The 18,683-nt window shown below is 46.6% G+C and overlaps 1 protein-coding gene across 1 annotated transcript; it reads right to left on the bottom strand.

The window, feature by feature from the left end:
• Window positions 1-7,649: 7,649 nt before the first annotated feature.
• LOC140132590 (vomeronasal type-2 receptor 26-like) lies at window positions 7,650-9,000 on the bottom strand. Its single transcript, XM_072151583.1, has 2 exons — window positions 8,877-9,000; window positions 7,650-8,551 (listed from the first exon to the last, which is right to left on the bottom strand). Exons 1-2 carry the CDS (start codon window positions 8,998-9,000, stop codon window positions 7,650-7,652), a joined length of 1,026 nt encoding a protein of 341 aa, XP_072007684.1.
• Between the last annotated feature and the right edge of the window lie 9,683 nt (window positions 9,001-18,683).

Genomic DNA, 18,683 nt, shown 5'->3' with positions numbered 1-18,683 from the left:
TGCAGTATGGAGCATAATGGGAATCTATGTTTAGGGCATCATATTGTGCTCCCTCTTAGGGTATCTCATGTATGTAGGGCAGGCCGCAGAGGAATCGGGGTCACAACAGGAAATCACAATAAATGCACTAGGCATCAGACACAGCTTTCTCTAAGGCGCGGAGATCCAGCAGGTTGTGCAGGGAGAGGTAGGTTTATATAGAATTCTGGGTAAGGCCAGCGCCAATTAACTGCGTGCTGGCCCTTTAAATCTCGAGAAGCCAGCGCGTGCGCGCCCTAGGAGGTGGCGGCATGGACACACGCTCGAGGACCCAGAAGCAGGAGCAGGGACGGGTAAGTGCATTGGCCGCGGTGCGGGGGCACACAGGGGAGCACCCGTGACAGATTGTTTTCGCCGCTATGGATATATCAGTATCTATCTGGCCATGTTTATAGGGACTGACGCTGCTCTTGTCATATTTCAAAGCTTTTAAGTAATTGTAATTAACAGAATTTTTGTCCAGTCCTTGAAATCCTCCTCCTACCTGCCATATTGAATATTGAGCGTCTACAACATGGCTATCCAATATCCTTTCTCGTGGCCTTAAAGCTACTTTGACTTTGGCCTCATCGTGGCTATACTTAGAATTAAGAACAGTTTTGTCAGGTCCCCAAATCATCACTCTGCTGCTGTCAATACGGTTCTGTGCGTTGAAAATATGTGACTTTTACTATTTGTAACGCTGCCTATATATAGATGTATGTGTATATACCACTAACCTATGGCACATAATAAGTTCTGATGACTTGAAGTCTCATATTATGTATCACTTGCCCCTAATTTAGTGCCGCTAGATGCCACAACTAATCTATACGTATTTTTATTTTCCGTGTTTTATGGTTGGGGTTTTTTTCATTTAGCTATAATTACTAGAGATTGATTTTCCTGATTTGCACTTTATTTCTCGACTTAATGAACATCTTTGAACACATAACTTGGATTTGGATGAGTAATAAGGGGTCAGAGGCCGTCGGCAATGAGATAAATCTGTTATACGATGATGACGGCTTTAATGCGCCGACTCGATGCTGGAGCGCACTTTCATGTGTGGTGCGCACCTAATAGCTGGTGTGGGAGATTTGGCCCAGTAGAGACCGTGGTAGTGGGGTGCTGTGATGCAGTTCACGACAGTGACACCAAAGTACAGTCCAAAACAGGTCTAGCCTGTGTTTATTTCAGCAGGAACAAAATAAAACAGCCTTCACATTCAGGCATCAAAAACAAATAATATCCTACCCGTCAGGGTGCTAACTAAACAATGGGTTTCTGACTCACCACTAACAAAAACACTTTTGCTGCTCCAGGCACAGAGGTCAAGGGTGCGTGCTCTCCAGCCTCCTTCCAGAGAGACAACACTTTCAGCTGTGCTGAGCGGCTTTATTAGCCTGATTGGGGCTGTTCCCACCACCTGTGTCCAAGGTGCTGGACAACACAACTTCAGCACTAAGGCCTTGCATAATAGCAAAACCTAAGGGAAACATACCGCCCATCCACAGTTAACCCCTTGAGTGTCTCACATACCCTCCCCCTCTGTTTGACCCTGTGGGGGCGAACACTTTTGGCCATCAGACAGTGGGTACGAGACAGGGCATCGGCATTCCCATGCAGCTTTCCTGCTCGATGTTCCACCGTGAATTTGAAATTCTGCAACATTAGGAACCACCTTGTGACCCTGGCGTTCCTCTCTTTGGCCTGACTCATCCAGGTGAGGGAAGAGTGATCGGTCACCAGTGTAAACTGTCGCCCTACCAAGTAATACCTCAGGGATTCCAGAGCCCATTTTATCGCCAAGCACTCCCTCTCAACTATGCTATAGTTCTTTTCAGGAGGTGTGAGCTTGCGGCTCAGGAATGTCACGGGATGTTCCTCACCCTCCACTACTTGGGACAGGACAGCCCCTAAGCCCACGTCAGAAGCGTCAGTCTGTACAATAAAGGTTTTGGTGAAGTTATGGGTGATCAGTATCGGTCCCTCACACAAAACTGTCTTAAGTCGCTGAAACGCCCCCTCAGCCTCTTCACTCCACTTTACCATCACCGCCCTGCTACCCTTGGTCAGGTCAGTCAGGGGTGCCGCTATGGTAGCAAAATTGGGGATAAATCGGCGATAATAGCCCACTATGCCTAGGAAAGCCCTCACTTGCTTCTTGCTCATAGGTCGTGGCCACTGCTGGATCGCCTCCACTTTATTTACTTGGGGTTTGATGACACCTCGCCCAATACGGTACCCCAGGTAACGGGCCTCTTCCAGACCCAGTGCACATTTTTGGGGGTTCGCTGTCAACCCTGCTGCCCTCAGGGAGTCTACCACTGCTTGCACCTTGGCCAGGTGACTCTCCCAATCGTTACTATAAATTATGATGTCATCCAGGTAGGCGGAGGCATATCTCCGGTGAGGTTTTAGCACGAGATCCATTAACCTCTGGAATGTGGCGGGAGCCCCATGTAGCCCAAACGGGAGTACCACATACTGAAATAACCCATCAGGAGTAACAAAAGCGGTCTTCTCTTTGGCCCTGTCAGTAAGGGGTACCTGCCAATACCCTTTCGTCAGGTCAAGGGTGGAGAAGAACCTAGCCTGTCCAAGTCGTTCTATCAACTCGTCAACCCTGGGCATGGGATAAGAGTCAAATTTGGACACCTCGTTCAACTTCCTAAAGTCATTGCAGAACCGTAGGGAACCATCAGGTTTGGGAATCAACACAATAGGACTCGACCAGTCACTTTTAGACTCCTCGATAACCCCCAGGTCTAACATCTGCCTGACTTCTTCGGATATGGCAAGCCGGCGCGCTTCAGGGACCCGGTAGGGTTTTTGGTGTACCCGGATGTGGGGTTTGGTTATGATGTCATGCTTGATGACTGAAGTACGTCCCGGTAACTTAGAGAACACATCCACGTTTCGGAGCACAAACTCCTTCGCTTCCTGAATCTGGGCCCTGGAGAGGGACTCCGAGATCTGTACTTCAGGCACCTTGGCATCGGGTACACCTACCTCCGGTGTCACCTTCTTGGGGACAGACGCTTTTTCTACTGCCACGGCCATCAGGGACTCTCTTTCCCTCCATGGCTTTAGGAGGTTCACGTTGTATAGCTGTTTGGGTTTCCTCCTCCCCGGCTGAGATACCTTGTAGTTTACCTCCCACACTTTCTCCATGACCTCATATGGTCCTTGCCATTTTGCCAAGAACTTGCTCTCAACGGTGGGCACCAGAACTAGCACTCTGTCGCCTGGGTTAAAGGTCCTGAGTCTGGCTGACCTATTGTAGACCCTAGTATGGGCCTCTTGTGCCCTTGTCATGTGCTCCTTTAGAAGCCGCCATGCGGTCCTGCATGAGGGAGACGTGTTCTATCACACTAAGGTGGGGGGTCCTCTCCTGTTCCCAGGTCTCCTTAGCTACATCCAAAAGCCCACGTGGGGACCGGCCATATAACAGCTCAAAGGGTGAGAAACCCGTGGAAGACTGGGGTACCTCACGTATGGCAAACATCAAATAAGGCAACAAACAATCCCAGTCCTTCCCATCTTTGCTGACCACCCTCTTTAGCATCCCCTTCAAGGTCTTATTAAACCTCTCGACCAGGCCATCTGTCTGGGGGTGATATACAGAGGTGCGGAGCTGTTTAACCTGCAGTAACTTACACATCTCCTTCATTACCCTAGACATGAATGGGGTACCCTGGTCAGTCAGGATTTCCTTGGGGAGGCCTGTGCGTGAGAATACCTGGAACAGCTCCCTAGCAATATTTTTGGAGGAGGTGTTCCTTAATGGAATCGCCTCTGGATACCGCGTAGCGTAGTCCAGGATAATCAGGATGTACTGGTGCCCCCTTGTGGATTTGATTATGGGGCCAACCAGATCCATTGCAACCCGTTCAAAAGGCACCTCTATGATTGGTAGCGGGACCAAAGGACTCCTGAAGTGGGACACCGGGGCAGTAAGTTAACACTCGGGGCAGGAGCTACAATACCGGTTTACCTTCTCCCACACCCCGGGCCAGAAAAATCTCTGCAGGATCCTCTCTCGGGTCTTCTCAGCACCTAAGTGCCCTCCCAGCACATGTTTGTGTGCCAACTCTAGCACCAGCCTACGGTGAGATTGGGGTACTACAAGTTGCTCAACCTCCTCACCCCGTATCTGGTCGACCCTGTACAACAGTTCCCCAACAATCACCATTCGGGGGTATATTTTGTCAGCCCCTGGTATTTGGAGTACCCCATTTATCACCTTAACATTCTCCCGTGCTTTAAATAAGGTAGGATCCTGTAGCTGTGCAGTCCCAAAATTTTCACGGGAAATCTCAAGGTCCAGCATGTCGGCCACCTCCTCGTGGCCCTCGACCTCACCAGCTAGGACCTCTAGGGGAGAGAATTCATCACATGGGGTCACCCCTACTGCTGGTGTGGGTACATTAGCCTCAAAGGGTTCAGGTGCCAAGGCCTGACATACCTGATGTCCATTATCTGCAACAGCACCTGCGGTGGGTCTTCGTCTCCAGAGGTCCCAAAACACCGGTAAGTCTCTGCCGATAATAGCCTCATGAAACAGGGTCCCCACCACCCCCACTTCATGGGTAATAGTACCACAAGGGGTATGTAGGTTGATGACAGCAGTGGGATATTCGCGAATGTCCCCATGTATACACAACACTCCCACTTTCCGCCCACTGTATAGTCCAGGATCAACCAAAGTTCCCCGCACCAGGGTGACCAGACTCCCTGAGTCTAGCAAGGCTTCCACTGTGTGACCCCCGATTGTGACCATACACACTTGGGGTTCTGCACCCGTAACCGACTCGGCTGCCAGAACCGGCCGGGCAAACAGTGACACTCACCGGGTCTGGTTGCAGTCCATTGGCTCCACTGACAGTGGACAGTTGGCAGCAATATGGCCCATTTCATTGCATCGCCAGCACTGGACACAGCCATGACCTCTGTCACGAGCCTCACTGGGTTTCTGGGAATCCACGCCCCCCAATGAACCCCCTCCCAACCTGACATGTCTCCCCTTTTCCGCAGTAGCAGTCTTACCAGATGGTTTGTGTGGGAGAGGTAAGTAGAAGATCCTCCGTAGCCCGATACCTCTCTACTAGGGACACGAGTTCCTCAGCTTTTGTGGGACCGGCCTGTCCAACCCACCGCTGGAGCCGAGAGGGCAGAGAACGGGTGAACTTGTTGAGAACCACTCTCTCTACCATCTGTGCTGGGGTGCAGTCCTCTGGTTGTAGCCACTTCCGGACAAGATGGATCAGGTCATGCATTTGGGAGCGTGGGGGTAGTTTTTCTGAGTAAGCCCACTGGTGGACCCGGCGAACTTGAACGGTGACCCCAAGACGAGCCAGAATCTCCGCCTTTAGCTGGGGGTACTCACGGGCCTCCGTTTCACTCAGGTCGTAGTAAGCCTTCTGCGACTCACTGGTCAGGAACGGTGCCATGACATCTGCCCACTGCTCAGCCGGTAACTCCTCTCGCTCAGCTACTCGCTCGAACACCGTGAGATACGCCTCCACGTCATTGGTCGTCGTCATTTTTTGTAAAACCTTTTGTACTGCAGCCCGTGCGGAACGCTGGACAACCGGGTACCCTTGCAAACCAGTATGGGACCCCTCAGTAGTCGTCGCTTGTGGTGCTGCCATAACGCCAGAAAACTTTTCCATCATCAGCTGGAACATGGCTCGGGACTCTTCCTGTTGTTGCTGAAGCATGGCTTGGTGTTGGCGGGACCTCTCCTCCTGCTGCTGGAGCATGGCTTGCTGCAGCTGTCGATTAGCCTGGGACTCTTCCAGCTGCTGGCGGGACCTCTCCTCCTGCTGCTGGAGCATGGCTTGCTGCAGCTGTCGATTAGCCTGGGACTCTTCCTGCTGCTGCTGCCGATTAGCTCTGGCCTCCTCCTGCTGCTGGCGGGACCTCTCCTCCTGCTGCTGGAGCATGGCCTGCTGCTGCTGCCGATTAGCTCTGGCCTCCTCTTGCAGGTATTTAATAAAGTCCTCCATCTTGGCTTTATCCTGCACTTTGCCTGCTGTTTTCACCCAGGCCATGCAATGTTGCAGGATGTAGCGAACCTTTCAGGTGTGTGTCTTTTTGAACTGCCCGCAATCCGAAGCACCATATGTGGGAGATTTGGCCCAGTAGAGACCGTGGTAGTGGGGTGCTGTGATGCAGTTCAAGACAGTGACACCAAGGTACAGTCCAAAACAGGTCTAGCCTGTGTTTATTTCAGCAGGAACAAAATAAAACAGCCTTCACATTCAGGCATCAAAAACAAATAATATCCTACCCGTCAGGGTGCTAACTAAACAATGGTTCTCTGACTCACCACTAACAAAAACACTTTGCTGCTCCAGGCACAGAGGTCAAGACTGCGTGCTCTCCAGCCTCCTTCCAGAGAGACAACACTTCCAGCTCTGCTGAGCGGCTTTATTAGCCTGATTGGGGCTGCTCCCACCACCTGTGTCCAAAGTGCTGGACAACACAACCTCAGCACTAAGGCCTTGCATAATAGCAAAACCTAGGGGAAACATACCGCCCATCCACAGTTAACCCCTTCAGTGTCTCACACTGGATACGATGTAATTGCGGCATACGCCCCAAAACTTGCACCCCCTGGTTCCCATTTGTGCTCCACCAGGGCAGACAAATTTATTAAGGAGGGAACCTGAACCCCAGTGTCCCCTGAGGAAGCCTCCACGACAGGCGACACATTATCCTCTCTCCGTCCAGAGGTTCATACGACCATAATGTTATTTTCTCACTAGTTACTATTATATGGATAGGACAGGGGGCACATTGATAGGCGCTGACTGCACTTTACTGCACATTTGGATTTTACAATACTATGTATTATCTTCTGTGAGTGCATCTTTTGTAGAGTTTTACCTGCCCACTGTATATTATGCAATAGTCAGAAATGTTATATCATTACCGGATGGATGTGAGCAGTAGGTTCTGTATCGTATTTACACGTCTTTTAACCTGACTCATTGGGGCTTATTTACAGTACTAAGGGTCCCGCGGACGCATTTCCGAAAGGTTTTCCGACATTTTCGGTGATCGCAATGGGGATTGCGTTGCACACAATCGGATTGTGTCGCAATCGCGCCAGCTTTCGACACAAATTTGGGGGCGGACCGTCGGCCAATCTAAAGCATTCGGTACAATGCGCAGGATTTAACATTTAAAATTGTGTCGCAATCCAAGCTCTTACATACTGTGGGATTGAAGGAAATTGGGCACACGCTGGTAGGGAATCGTGGCAGACTTCATTCTTGTCGGACATTCCGGATCAGGGATTGCGCAGGGACCAGGTAAGTAAATGTGCCCCATTATGCACATGAGTTTTGTAAGAGGATGCATCTTTACCTTTCACAATCCCTGTTTTGGGGTTGAGAGTAAAATTTTTCTGCTATTTTTGGAAGAAGCCTCTTATCATTTTACATTTATTTTAATAATATTTATTGCTATAAACTTAAATCTTTGTACATGTTCTACTGTTTTTGTTCCATCGGGAGAAGGAGTGTTTTGAGATTCCGTATCAAGGACAAGCACAATATCAAAAGAGTCTTGTCTGAAAAAGAAATTTTATTATTTATTTATTATGATAATTACACAAGTTATCGTGTATCTAGAAACAGCTTTCTACTATTCATCTCTGGCCTCATTATAATATTGTAACATTTTGGGAAAAATATACAACTCAATATTCCGATTACAGAAGCCAATATAGCAAATATCTCCACCATGACCGTGTTCTTGCCCTTACTGCTCAGATAGGCCGGGATGGCACAGATCCAGACGCTGCAGAAGAGCAGCATGCTGAAGGTGATGTACTTGGCCTCATTATAGACATCAGGTAATGTCCTCACCATGAAAGCCAGAAGAAAGCTCACAGAGGCCAGAAACCCCAAATAACCCAACATGAAGCACAATGCCACCACAGATCCTTCATTACACTGGATGATGATCTTTCCAGGATAAGAGTCTATGTCCAACTCCTGAAATGGAGGAGAAACCGACAACCAAATAATTCCATTCATAAACTGGACACAGGAGCAGATCAGTACTACAGAATAAGGAAGCCTAACCCCCAGATATTTCCTCCAGGAGCTTCCAGGTCTGGTGGCCTTGAAAGCGATGAAAACCATAATGGTCTTGGCCAAGATAGAAGACACCGCAACAGTGAAGGTGAATCCAGTGGACATTTGGCGTAGCATGCAGGTGATATCATCTGGACGACCAATGAACAGGAAGACACATAACAAACTGAGCTTGAGGGACAGAAGAAGGATGAAGCTGATGTTCCGGTTATTGGCTTTTACTATCGGAGTGTCCAGGAATACAATGAAAATCCCAGATACAGAGGTGGTTAAGATAAGAAAAAGTCCAGACATGGAAGAGAAAACTGCAGCCATTACATCTTGCTCATATGACAAAATTTCAATCGTTTTTGGAAGACACTCGTCTTTGTCTACATTCGGCCATTGACCATGGGGACACCTTTGGCAGTCTTCAGTATCTGTAAGTTATAACATTCCAAAACAAATCATGCCCAACTACTGATGGCTAAAGTAGTCTTTCTAGATTTTTGATGCACTCTCCAGCACGGTTTTTGTAATTCTGTGCTCTACAAGTCATACATCTGCAGTGGCCACGTACAAGCAGAAACATCCGGAGTTGAAGGCACCAGTGTGGGAATAAAACATCAACTTAAAAACTGCAATCCATGATCATTTTGGCCACGCAGGGCCTGGAACCCAAGACAGGAAGTGATGTTTTATTCCTACACTGATTCCTTGGACTATATGGAAATGTATATTATGCAGAGGGTAGAAGATATTTACCGGTTGCATTGGACATCTGTCCCTCTGGACATGGAATACAATCATGGCAGCAGGAGTGATACTCTTTCTTCGGAGATCTTCTAGTTCCTGGTTCACAAACTGCAGAACATAAACCTCCTGGCATCTTGGAAATAAACATATACATGTATTAGGTAAGATTTACTCACTTGCCAGACCAGACTAAGGAGTAAATGATCCAAAATACACGAAGTGGAAACAAAATGGTAACAGCTATTAGAGGACGGGATGGGAAACTGTATAATGATCAAGACCACATTCAGGTACAGTTCAGAAATTTCTATAAGGACCTATATGAGTCTACATGTAGTAAAAGAAGTGAGGAGATCGAGGGGTACTTGGAGAAGATCAACTTTCCAAGTTTATCCCAAGAACAGGTAGACATGCTTGAAGCACCAATCACCCTTACAGAGCTGGCAGAAACAATTGATACATGCACTAAAGATACAGCCCCAGGACCGGACGGACTTCTGTTTGGGTTCTATAGAAGGTATAAAATGGTATTACTGCCTATGATGTTAGGTATGATGGAAGAAATCTATAAGAGAGGGAGGGTCTCTGAAACCATGGCAGAAGCACGTATAATTTTAATCCCTAAAAAGGAGAAGGATCTGCTCGACATGGGGTCATACAGACCAATTTCCCTAATTAACACCGACGTTAAGATCTTAGCCAAAGTACTAGCTCGTAGGCTCCAGAAGGTTATCACATATATCGTCCATGAGGATCAAAAGGGATTTGTTCCAGGAAGAAGTGTGAACGACTGCCTCAGCAGATTGTTCGCTTCTCTGGAGGAAGGAGAGGGGGCCCTCAGCTCGATCCTGTCATTAGACGCAGTTAAGGCGTTTGACAGGGTCGAGTGGAGGTTCCTGTGGGAAGTCATGCGAAAATTCGGCTTCGGCCCTATATTCATGAAATGGATTGAAAGCATGTACAGCTCACCAAAAGCCAGGGTAGCGGTAAATGGAATAGAGTCAGAACCTTTTTCCCTGTAAAGGGGCACTAGACAGGACTGCCCCCTCTCCCCTCCCCTTTTTGCGCTCTTTATTGAGCCATTGGCTCAGATCGGACATAGGGGTAAGGGGGGGAGGCAGTCGAGGAGTTGAGGATAAATTGTGCTTATACGCAGACGACGTACTGTTCTGCGTACAAGAGTCCCCTGAATCGATACTGAGGATAGTCGAAATCGTCAGGGAGTTCGGTCAATATTCAGGATTTGAAATAAACTGGAAAAAAACTTGCTTACTGCCATTAGATGGGTACAGGGGGGAACAGTTCGACACGAGTGAAATTACTCTGTGCACTGATTCCCTAAAATACCTTGGGGTCAAAATCTCCGCAAACATTGAGGAATATGATACTTTAAATTTAAGACCATTAATTAAAACAATAAGAGGTAGAATACATCTATGGGAAAAGCTGCCACTCTCCTTTGCAGACAGAGCTGCCTTAATTAAAATGGTTCTCAAACCCTTTTTTCTTGGCAGTTTGTCCCATATGGATAGACAACTCCTTTTTCAAGGCTATGGAATCTTTGTTTAATGAGTTAATTTGGGGTAGAAAAGGGGTTAGGATAAAGCTTAGACACTGGCACAAGCCAATCCCAGAAGGAGGAATAGGGAGGCCTTTTCTCTTTGGATACTATCTGGCAGCTCAACTATCCAGACTAGTGGGCTGGAAGGGGGAGACGGATCCAGTCAAAGCGCTTATAACGAGGGATAATCACGCGAGCACAGTATTTGAAGCACTGGAAAAGAATGTAGATCAGAAGGGGAATAAGAAAATTAGCATGAAAAGGGCAATGTTTAGGGGATGGAAAGAGGTGAAGAAAATTTTACACATTAATGGAATATTAGACTGCACTCCACTATGGCACAATAAAGAATTTCCCGAACTAGGAACATTGCCAGATCCAACATTTTGGGAAAGGAAGGGTATAAAATATTTTTCACAGATATTAGAAAATGGAAGAGTGGTAAATTTCCATTTCTTTAAGGATAAATATGCATTAAGGGAAAAGGATTTCTTAAGATATTTTCAACTAGTTCACGCTATTAACACAATTAGAGTGAGGAAAAACTTAGAAATAAATTCACAAGATTGTTTAGAATATGTGCAGAACACAGGGAAAAAAAAGGGGCTTGATCGCGGGTATTTATAAATTTTTGGTTAAGGGGTATTCCGTGGGGGCTTCTCACAAATCACAAGAAAGATGGGAAAGGCAGGTAGGAGTTATAACGAGGGAGGAATGGGGTGGGATCTATAGAAACGCCAAGATAGGATCAATAAATGAAAACCATCGAATAATACAGATTAAAATTCTTTACATGCTGTACTACTCCCCTATTGATCTGCACAGGATGAAAATCAGGGAATCGTCCTTATGTTTCAGATGTGGAGAGGTCGGAGCTGACTTCACTCACGTAATCCGGTCATGTCAGGCAATTCACGAGTTTTGGAGTGAAGTATTCCAGCGTGTGAATAGTACTTTAGAATTATCCCTTACCCCTTCTATCTCGATAGCCATTATTGCGAGAAGTAGCTCAGTGGAAAGTAGATCAACCCTTAAAGCAACTATTCTTAAATTAATGATGTTGGCAAAAGTGCTTATTGTAAGGGAATGGGGGAGTAACAGTGGTAGGAAAATAACAATTAGGAGGTGGATAAATCTATCCTTGAAGGTAAAAGAATATGAAAGAATACAAGCTGAGAAAGGGGTACTATGAGGAAATGGGCCCGAACTTGGGACAAATGGAATTAGACAAACCAGCATATGGGAAGGTTTAACTTTTAAGACTCATTCTAAAGTGGAAAAAAAAGGAAAAAAAAAAGAAAATTTATTATTATTATAAATCGGCCTTTTTTTTTTTTCTTTTCTTCCTGCCAGGGGGGGGGAGGGAGGGAGGGAGAGGGGATACGGAGATGGGGGGAGGGAAGGGAAGGGAGAGGGAGAAAAAAAAAAGAAAAAAAAGGGGAAAAGGGAAGGGAAGGGGAAAAAAAGAGAAAAGAAAATTGTCTTATATTTATCTAGAGATTCCATGATTTAGGTTAATGTTCGTATATAGATTGCACTTTAATATTAGGGTCTATCTGGCTCTTGCACAGATTGTAATGTAGTGCTAAGATTGGAATGTAGGTTAATATGCACAAGAGCATGGTATTTATTATATGCAAGACATGTGGGTGCACATATGTGTTATGTGTATAATTTATGTAAAAATTAATAAAGTTTAAAAAAAAAAAAAAAAGGAGTAAATAATTCTAAATGTATGTACTGTCCTGCGTGGTCCATCAGACAGAAGGAGGAAATTCAGTTTATGGATTAGGAGTATTTGGGTCCCACCTTGTGCTTTCTGTTTTTATTCATATTCTGGTGGACGTGACTTGCTTAACCTTTTAACCAGACATGATAACTCAGCCTGTAGTGTGAGGACATACAGGGCACTGCCCTTTAAGTGCTCTTTAGTTAACTATATATACTCGTGTATAAGCCGAGTTTTTCAGCACAAAAAATATGCTGAAAAACTTCACCTCGGCTTATATACGAGACAATTAAAAAAAAAATGTAATACTTACCCTCCGGCACCCGGATGCTTGTCGTGGTTCCAGGCTGCTCCGCTTCTCTCATCTTTATTCTCTCTTCTTTTCTCTTTATCCGGCAGAATCGCTGTGATCTGCCGTCGGGTGCACACTATGATGCGGTAGTGTCGCTGATGATGATGTCATTAGCGGTGACATCGCTGCATCATAGTGTGCACCCGCTGGCAGATCACATGGATGCGATTCTGCCGGCTAGAGAAGAAAGAAGAGAGAAGAGGAGCCGTCTGGAACCGCGCCTAGGATCAGGAGCCGCACAGAGTATCGGGGGTGAGTATCGCTGGAGGGTGAGTATTAAGTTTATTTTTTTATGTGCTTGGCAGGGGGCTGGCTGTATACTACATGGGGCTGGCTGTATACTACATGGGGGCTGGCTGGCTGTATAGTACATGGGGCTGGCTGGCTGTGTACTACATGGGGGCTGGCTGTGTACTACATGGGGCTGGCTGTATACTACATGGGGCTGGCTGTATACTACATGGGGGCTGGCTGGTTGTATACTACATGGGGCTGGCTGTGTACTACATGGGGCTGGCTGTGTACTACATGGGGCTGGCTGTATACTACATGGGGGCTGGCTGGTTGTATACTACATGGGGCTGGCTGGCTGTGTACTACATGGGGCTGGCTGTGTACTACATGGGGCTGGCTGTATACTACATGGGGCTGGCAGGCTGTGTACTACATGGGAGCTGGCTGGTTGTATACTACATGGGGCTGGCTGGCTGTATACTACATGGGGCTGGCAGGCTGTGTACTACATGGGGCTGGCTGTGTACTACATGGGGCTGGCTGTATACTACATGGGGCTGGCTGTATACTGTATGGGGGCTGGCTGGCTGTGTACTACATGGGGGCTGGCTGGCTGTATACTACATGGGGCTGGCTGTATACTGTATGGGGGCTGGCTGGCTGTGTACTACATGGGGGCTGGCTGGCTGTATACTACATGGGGCTGGATGTATACTACATGGGGGCTGGTTGGCTGTATACTACTGAGGGCTGGATTACTGTATACTACATGGGGGCTGGATGGCTGTATACTATGTATCGCAGGGCCATACATTTTTTGTTGTTTGGTTAATTCCCTTATTTTTTTTGCCAGAGTTTCTATTTTTAAATTTATTTTTAGTACATTGGACTTGGATTTTCTTTCATTTAATGAAACAAAATGTCTTTAGTTTAGTGTTGGGAGTTTTTTTATTATGGTGATTATGGACTACCTTAGCGTACCTCCTGAACACACCGGCTCTGGGAGGCACAGGAAGTGAGAACGAGTTGCTCATATAACCACCAGAATGGCAGCCAGAACTCTCTCTAGATATGCACCTTAATATAAGCCCGGTGACTGTATTGGGTCAGAAGCAGCTCTGGTAGTTTATATAACTGAGACACAGGTGTAAGAAATAGTGGGTTGAGATAAAAGAACAATTTAGGATAAATTTATAGATTTAATTGCCTTAAAGGGGTCTTCCAACGAACACAAGATAGGCCCTATCCACAGGCCGCGCTCGGCCATCTCTTTCAGCTCCTTACAGATCAATGGAGCAGAATGGTCATGCGCTGCCGTCTGCTCCATTACTCTGTCTGGGGTGACTCATAATTCCAAAATTTGCTTATAAAGTTATTGGCCCAAAACCCTTTTTGAATTTTTGGAAAAAGCTCTGTAAAGACTATGGTTCCAATGAATCTGCTGAAGGAGTGAGAAGAAACTTGTAATTAAGATAAGGCTGGGGAAAGAGGTGTTTTTGTAGAATAGGATGCACCTGGACCTGCCATATAACCCCTTTTATTTTAAGTGAAATATTATGTTGTTTTACGGGGGTAGTTACAGTTTCCACAATACCTGACATGTCAAAAGCGTTTGATCAGAGTTCCATTTGGACACGTTCTTACGTGGCGTTTGCATTGCATTTGGTTTTTAAAATACAACGCAAAGGCTCCTCCTGCAATCACCTATTTAAGTAACGCTCCTTGTACACGAACATTCGTAGGACCGATATCCGGCTGCCCAATTTGTGGCCGCCTATAGGTCTCCATGGACACTTATGGCGCCCGGCCCCATTACAGTGAGAATACACGAGGTCTATCTTTTCTGTAGCAATGGATCAGTGGAAAGTACGTTGCATTTATCCCAGAGTACAAGGAGGCACATTTACTAAGGGCTGTGCGACAATTTTCTGTCGGACTTTGCACGTTCTTTTATGTCCAATCTGCTTGCACAGGCATTGAAGAAGTGTCAGCGCCAAAAAACTGTTTTGTGTCGCGGCTGCACAAAGCTTTATATGACACAAATTTTTGCACTGAAGGAGGCGTTCCGGTGCTCAGTTGGAGCGTGCGCCACATTTATAATGCAACGTCCAACAGAAATTTGTTGCACGACCTATGTTAAAGTTGCACCAAAAAAGAAAATTGCCCCAATGTGTTTTGGGGCCTGACTGGTTATTTCCTGTTTCCAGCAAATGTACAGTTATTAACCCATTAATCCATATCCGATTTTTCCTGTGAATGTCTTAATTTTTTTCATTGTGCTCTTCCTAAACCCTCCAATTTTAGGGGTTGTTTTTTGTAGGACCATATTTGGTGACCCCCTAAAGCTTATTGATTAACTTTTTGTGTGCAGTAGCCAATGGCTTAGGGTTAGGAGCCACTTATTTCTGATTTCCATGGCTGTCAGCTTTGACAGTGGAATCTTAATGGATTAATAGTTGTGATCATTGTCGTCACTGCTGGCGCCTTAGGAGCTGGAGCTCGGCTGTAACTACCCGGCTGCTGCTGTCATCTCATTCTGTGCCGATGTGATCCCTGGATGTTACTGTCCGTCCAGATGTGGTGAGGTGCTAGTGGAAGGGAATTACTTGTGTTTTGCCACAGAAAATATCCCAAACTCGGGATGACTCTCATTTGCCACTGAAATACACTAAACGCTGCCATCACAGATAATCAATGACATTGAATATTTATAGTTTGATGTCTGATCACGATTCAAGAACTTACTGAATGTATCCACAGCAGAGGTCAAGTTGCCTCCTCTTTTAGGCTTCCAGATTCCTTGACCTCTACCCTTATATTTCGGAATTCTTCTTACCTTCCCATGTTTCCACGTTATCCTCTCCGGGAATACAGCCAGCTGTTTCTCCTCTGACAATGAGGGGTTAAAGCTGCCCACATAAACACGACGGGACCTGGATTTTCTGCCATTAAATAGTTTTGTTTTTACCCAGTTTACAATCTCCAGATATTCAGACATTTCTCCTTCCTCATTAAAGCTAAAAGATTTGCTTTGATCAACGAAGATCAATTTCTTCACAAAGGTTTTCAGCTTAAAATATAAGAATATATTTTACTTAAAATTTCCCATTCCAGTGATGTGATACACAAGTGTCTAGAGCTGTCTTTGTTTACAATCCATCACAGATCAGCTTTTATTTATAAAGCGCGCTGAGCTGTGATTGGTCGCTTTGGACATATTTTTGACTCCCCATTGACTTGTAAAGAACATTTTTCCTGCCCTTCTCTTACACAAGTAGAGCGCGCTGCGAGTAATCCTGCGGGTGTGAGAAAACCGACAAAACCCATTCAATACAGAGAGGTCAGAGTGCGATGCAAGTCCCACACGTTACAAACAGTAGCAGAATGTGCGCATGAAAAACGTTAACTAAAAATGGTAATAACTTGTGGCAGTGGTTCTGATTACCTAGTAGGGATCTTTAGAGCATCCGATTTTCTCACAAATCTCTCAGACTGCACGGTAGGAGATGGATGATATACACCTGCGAGAATGATTGACATTGATCGAGGCTTATACAACCATTTCATGTCGTACAATCCCTGAAATAATTGCAATTATTTACAACACCTCCATGACTAGTGGGCATGTGTGGCAGTGGTGTGGGCCACCATGAGGTATGGGCCAGCATGGGGTATGGGCCAGCATGGGGTATGGGCCAGCATGGGGTATGGGCCAACATGGGTATGGCCCAGCATGGGGTATGGGCCAACATGGGGTATGGGCCAGCATGGGGTATGGGCCAGCATGGGGTATGGCCCAGCATGGGGTATGGGCCAACATGGGTATGGGCCAGCATGGGGTATGGGCCAACATGGGGTATGGGCCAGCATGGGGTATGGGCCAACATTGGGTATGGGCCAGCATGGGGTGTTCCTGGCCAAGGCCTGGGCCCATTCAGACTTGAACAGTCACAGGTAATGGTGCAATTCTACCTGCGTCAAATTGCATGCTAGTGCACCCAGCGCCATAACCTCTGCAGATGGGGGAGGCCTACATCATACATGTGCTGGCGAATGATAACTCTCCATCAATGGTAGATAAGTGTAAATGACTCTTTCACTTACGTTATGCTGAAATGGAAATTTTTTTGCTCCATTGCTATGTAAGAAGTTATGGAGATCATGTAGAGCGTGGGCCATGCTCATAACCGACAAATAAACCTTATAGGTCCCAGGATCTGCAGAATAATTGAACAGCCCGGCATATCTCTCCCGTCCAGTACAGTTGTAAAGGGAACACCCAATAACCTCTGAGAAGAGATCATCTTTCCTTCTATTTCCTGAGAGACAGAGATATGAAGTCATCCAAATGTCCTCCAGGACCTTGTCATGTGGTCGTGTGGATGGATGAAATGTATATAAATATTCCTGAAATCCAGGGATGTGACGTATTGGAGGAGCAAACACCAAACTGCGGTCTAGTCTATCATCCATATCATGTTTTATGAGCTCTATGCAAACTGACCAGGATGGTGGAAGGATAATTGTTTTGTGCCTCAGAATATGTGATAAATAATCAATCACCCGCAAAACCTTATTTCCTACAGTCCCACAAATAACAACAATCTCAGATCTTGAGTTTTTCAGGACTTCACGCAGGGATGGAAGGGATTCTATTGCCATTTGTAGTTTGAATTCTGTACAAACTCCATATTTCCTGAGCGTTTGGCTCAGATCTTCAGCCTCACGTTCTCCTGCAACATCAAATGAACTTAATATCCCGACCCAGTTCCATCCAAAACTTTTTATTAACTTTGCAATTGCCACATGTTGCGTTGCATAATTTTGAACTGTTCGGAAAAAGTTTGGATAGAGCTTCCTGTTACTCAGGAGAGGATCTCTGGCTCCATAACTGATCTATAGAGAATTAATATTAGATATAAGAATAATCGATAAAATTATGTGATCAGATGGAAATGGAAGGAGGCTTCATGTACAATAAGAATAATACACCTCATTCTTTTGCCCTCATATTGCCAAAAAATTCCTTGTGACTACACATTTTCCAGTGTCACAGTTTGGCTGGGCGAACCGTCAGAGTGTCTCTGTAGAAAGAGTCTGTGGACCCTCTGGACCACAGCGGAATGATGGTAACCCAGGACCCGAGTCCAAGTGGCACCAGGTCTTTGCCAGAGCCCTCTGCAAAGTGGGATAGTCTTGCCACAGCGGGGTACCACCAGGTCGTTCCACAAGTGCGACTAGACCCACGGTGGCAGCCAAGGTAGGGAAGCAGAAAACAGGAACCACAGGATAGCACAGGAACCACCGGGATGGTTCACCGAAGTAGGAACCGATGGAATGACACAGGAACAGACCTCGGGAAGGCAGGACCTCGGCAGGATGGCAGGATCTCGGCAGGATGGCGGCACCTCGGCAGGATGGCAAGACCCCAGGACAACCACTGTGATACCGGACCACCACAGGAATAGCGGACCACCACAGGAATACCGGACCGCCACAGGAACACAGGACCGCCACACGGACACAGGACCGCCACAGGGACACAGGACCACCACAGGAATGCCAAAGGGAAACACAGTAAACCCAGGAACACAGAGGAACAATGGAGTTCTAACACACAGAGGAATCCTGGAAACGCTGAAACACGGAAGAACACTAGGAAACACGGGAGGGCTTTCACTTCAGGAATACTAATTTGAAGATCCGGCGGAGAGTGAAGGGAGGTGCCGGATTATAATGGCGCGCCAGATTAGCCAGCACCAATTAGGAGTATGCTGGCCCTTTAAGTCAGAGCGAGTCGGGGCGCGCCCTAGCAGCAGGAACACGCGGCCTAGTCAGAGGAGGCGTACGGCCTGGACGAGACCACAGCCTGGAGAGGTAAGTACAGTTCGGGGGGAAACGCCACATAGCGGGGGCACCTGTGACATCCCATAGTAGGTT

This window comes from Engystomops pustulosus, chromosome 1 (assembly GCF_040894005.1).
Source record: "Engystomops pustulosus chromosome 1, aEngPut4.maternal, whole genome shotgun sequence".
NCBI lineage: Eukaryota > Metazoa > Chordata > Amphibia > Anura > Leptodactylidae > Engystomops > Engystomops pustulosus.
This window is presented reverse-complemented; position numbering and strand designations above follow the sequence as displayed.

Excerpts from the sequence above, each read along its gene's own strand:
- LOC140132590 (XM_072151583.1), bottom strand. The coding sequence starts at position 9,000 with ATGCCAGGAGGTTTATGTTCTGCAGTTTGTGAACCAGGAACTAGAAGA. Across the intron at positions 8,552-8,876 it reads ACAGATGTCCAATGCAACCG|ATACTGAAGACTGCCAAAGG; the intron begins GTAAATATCTTC and ends TATAACTTACAG.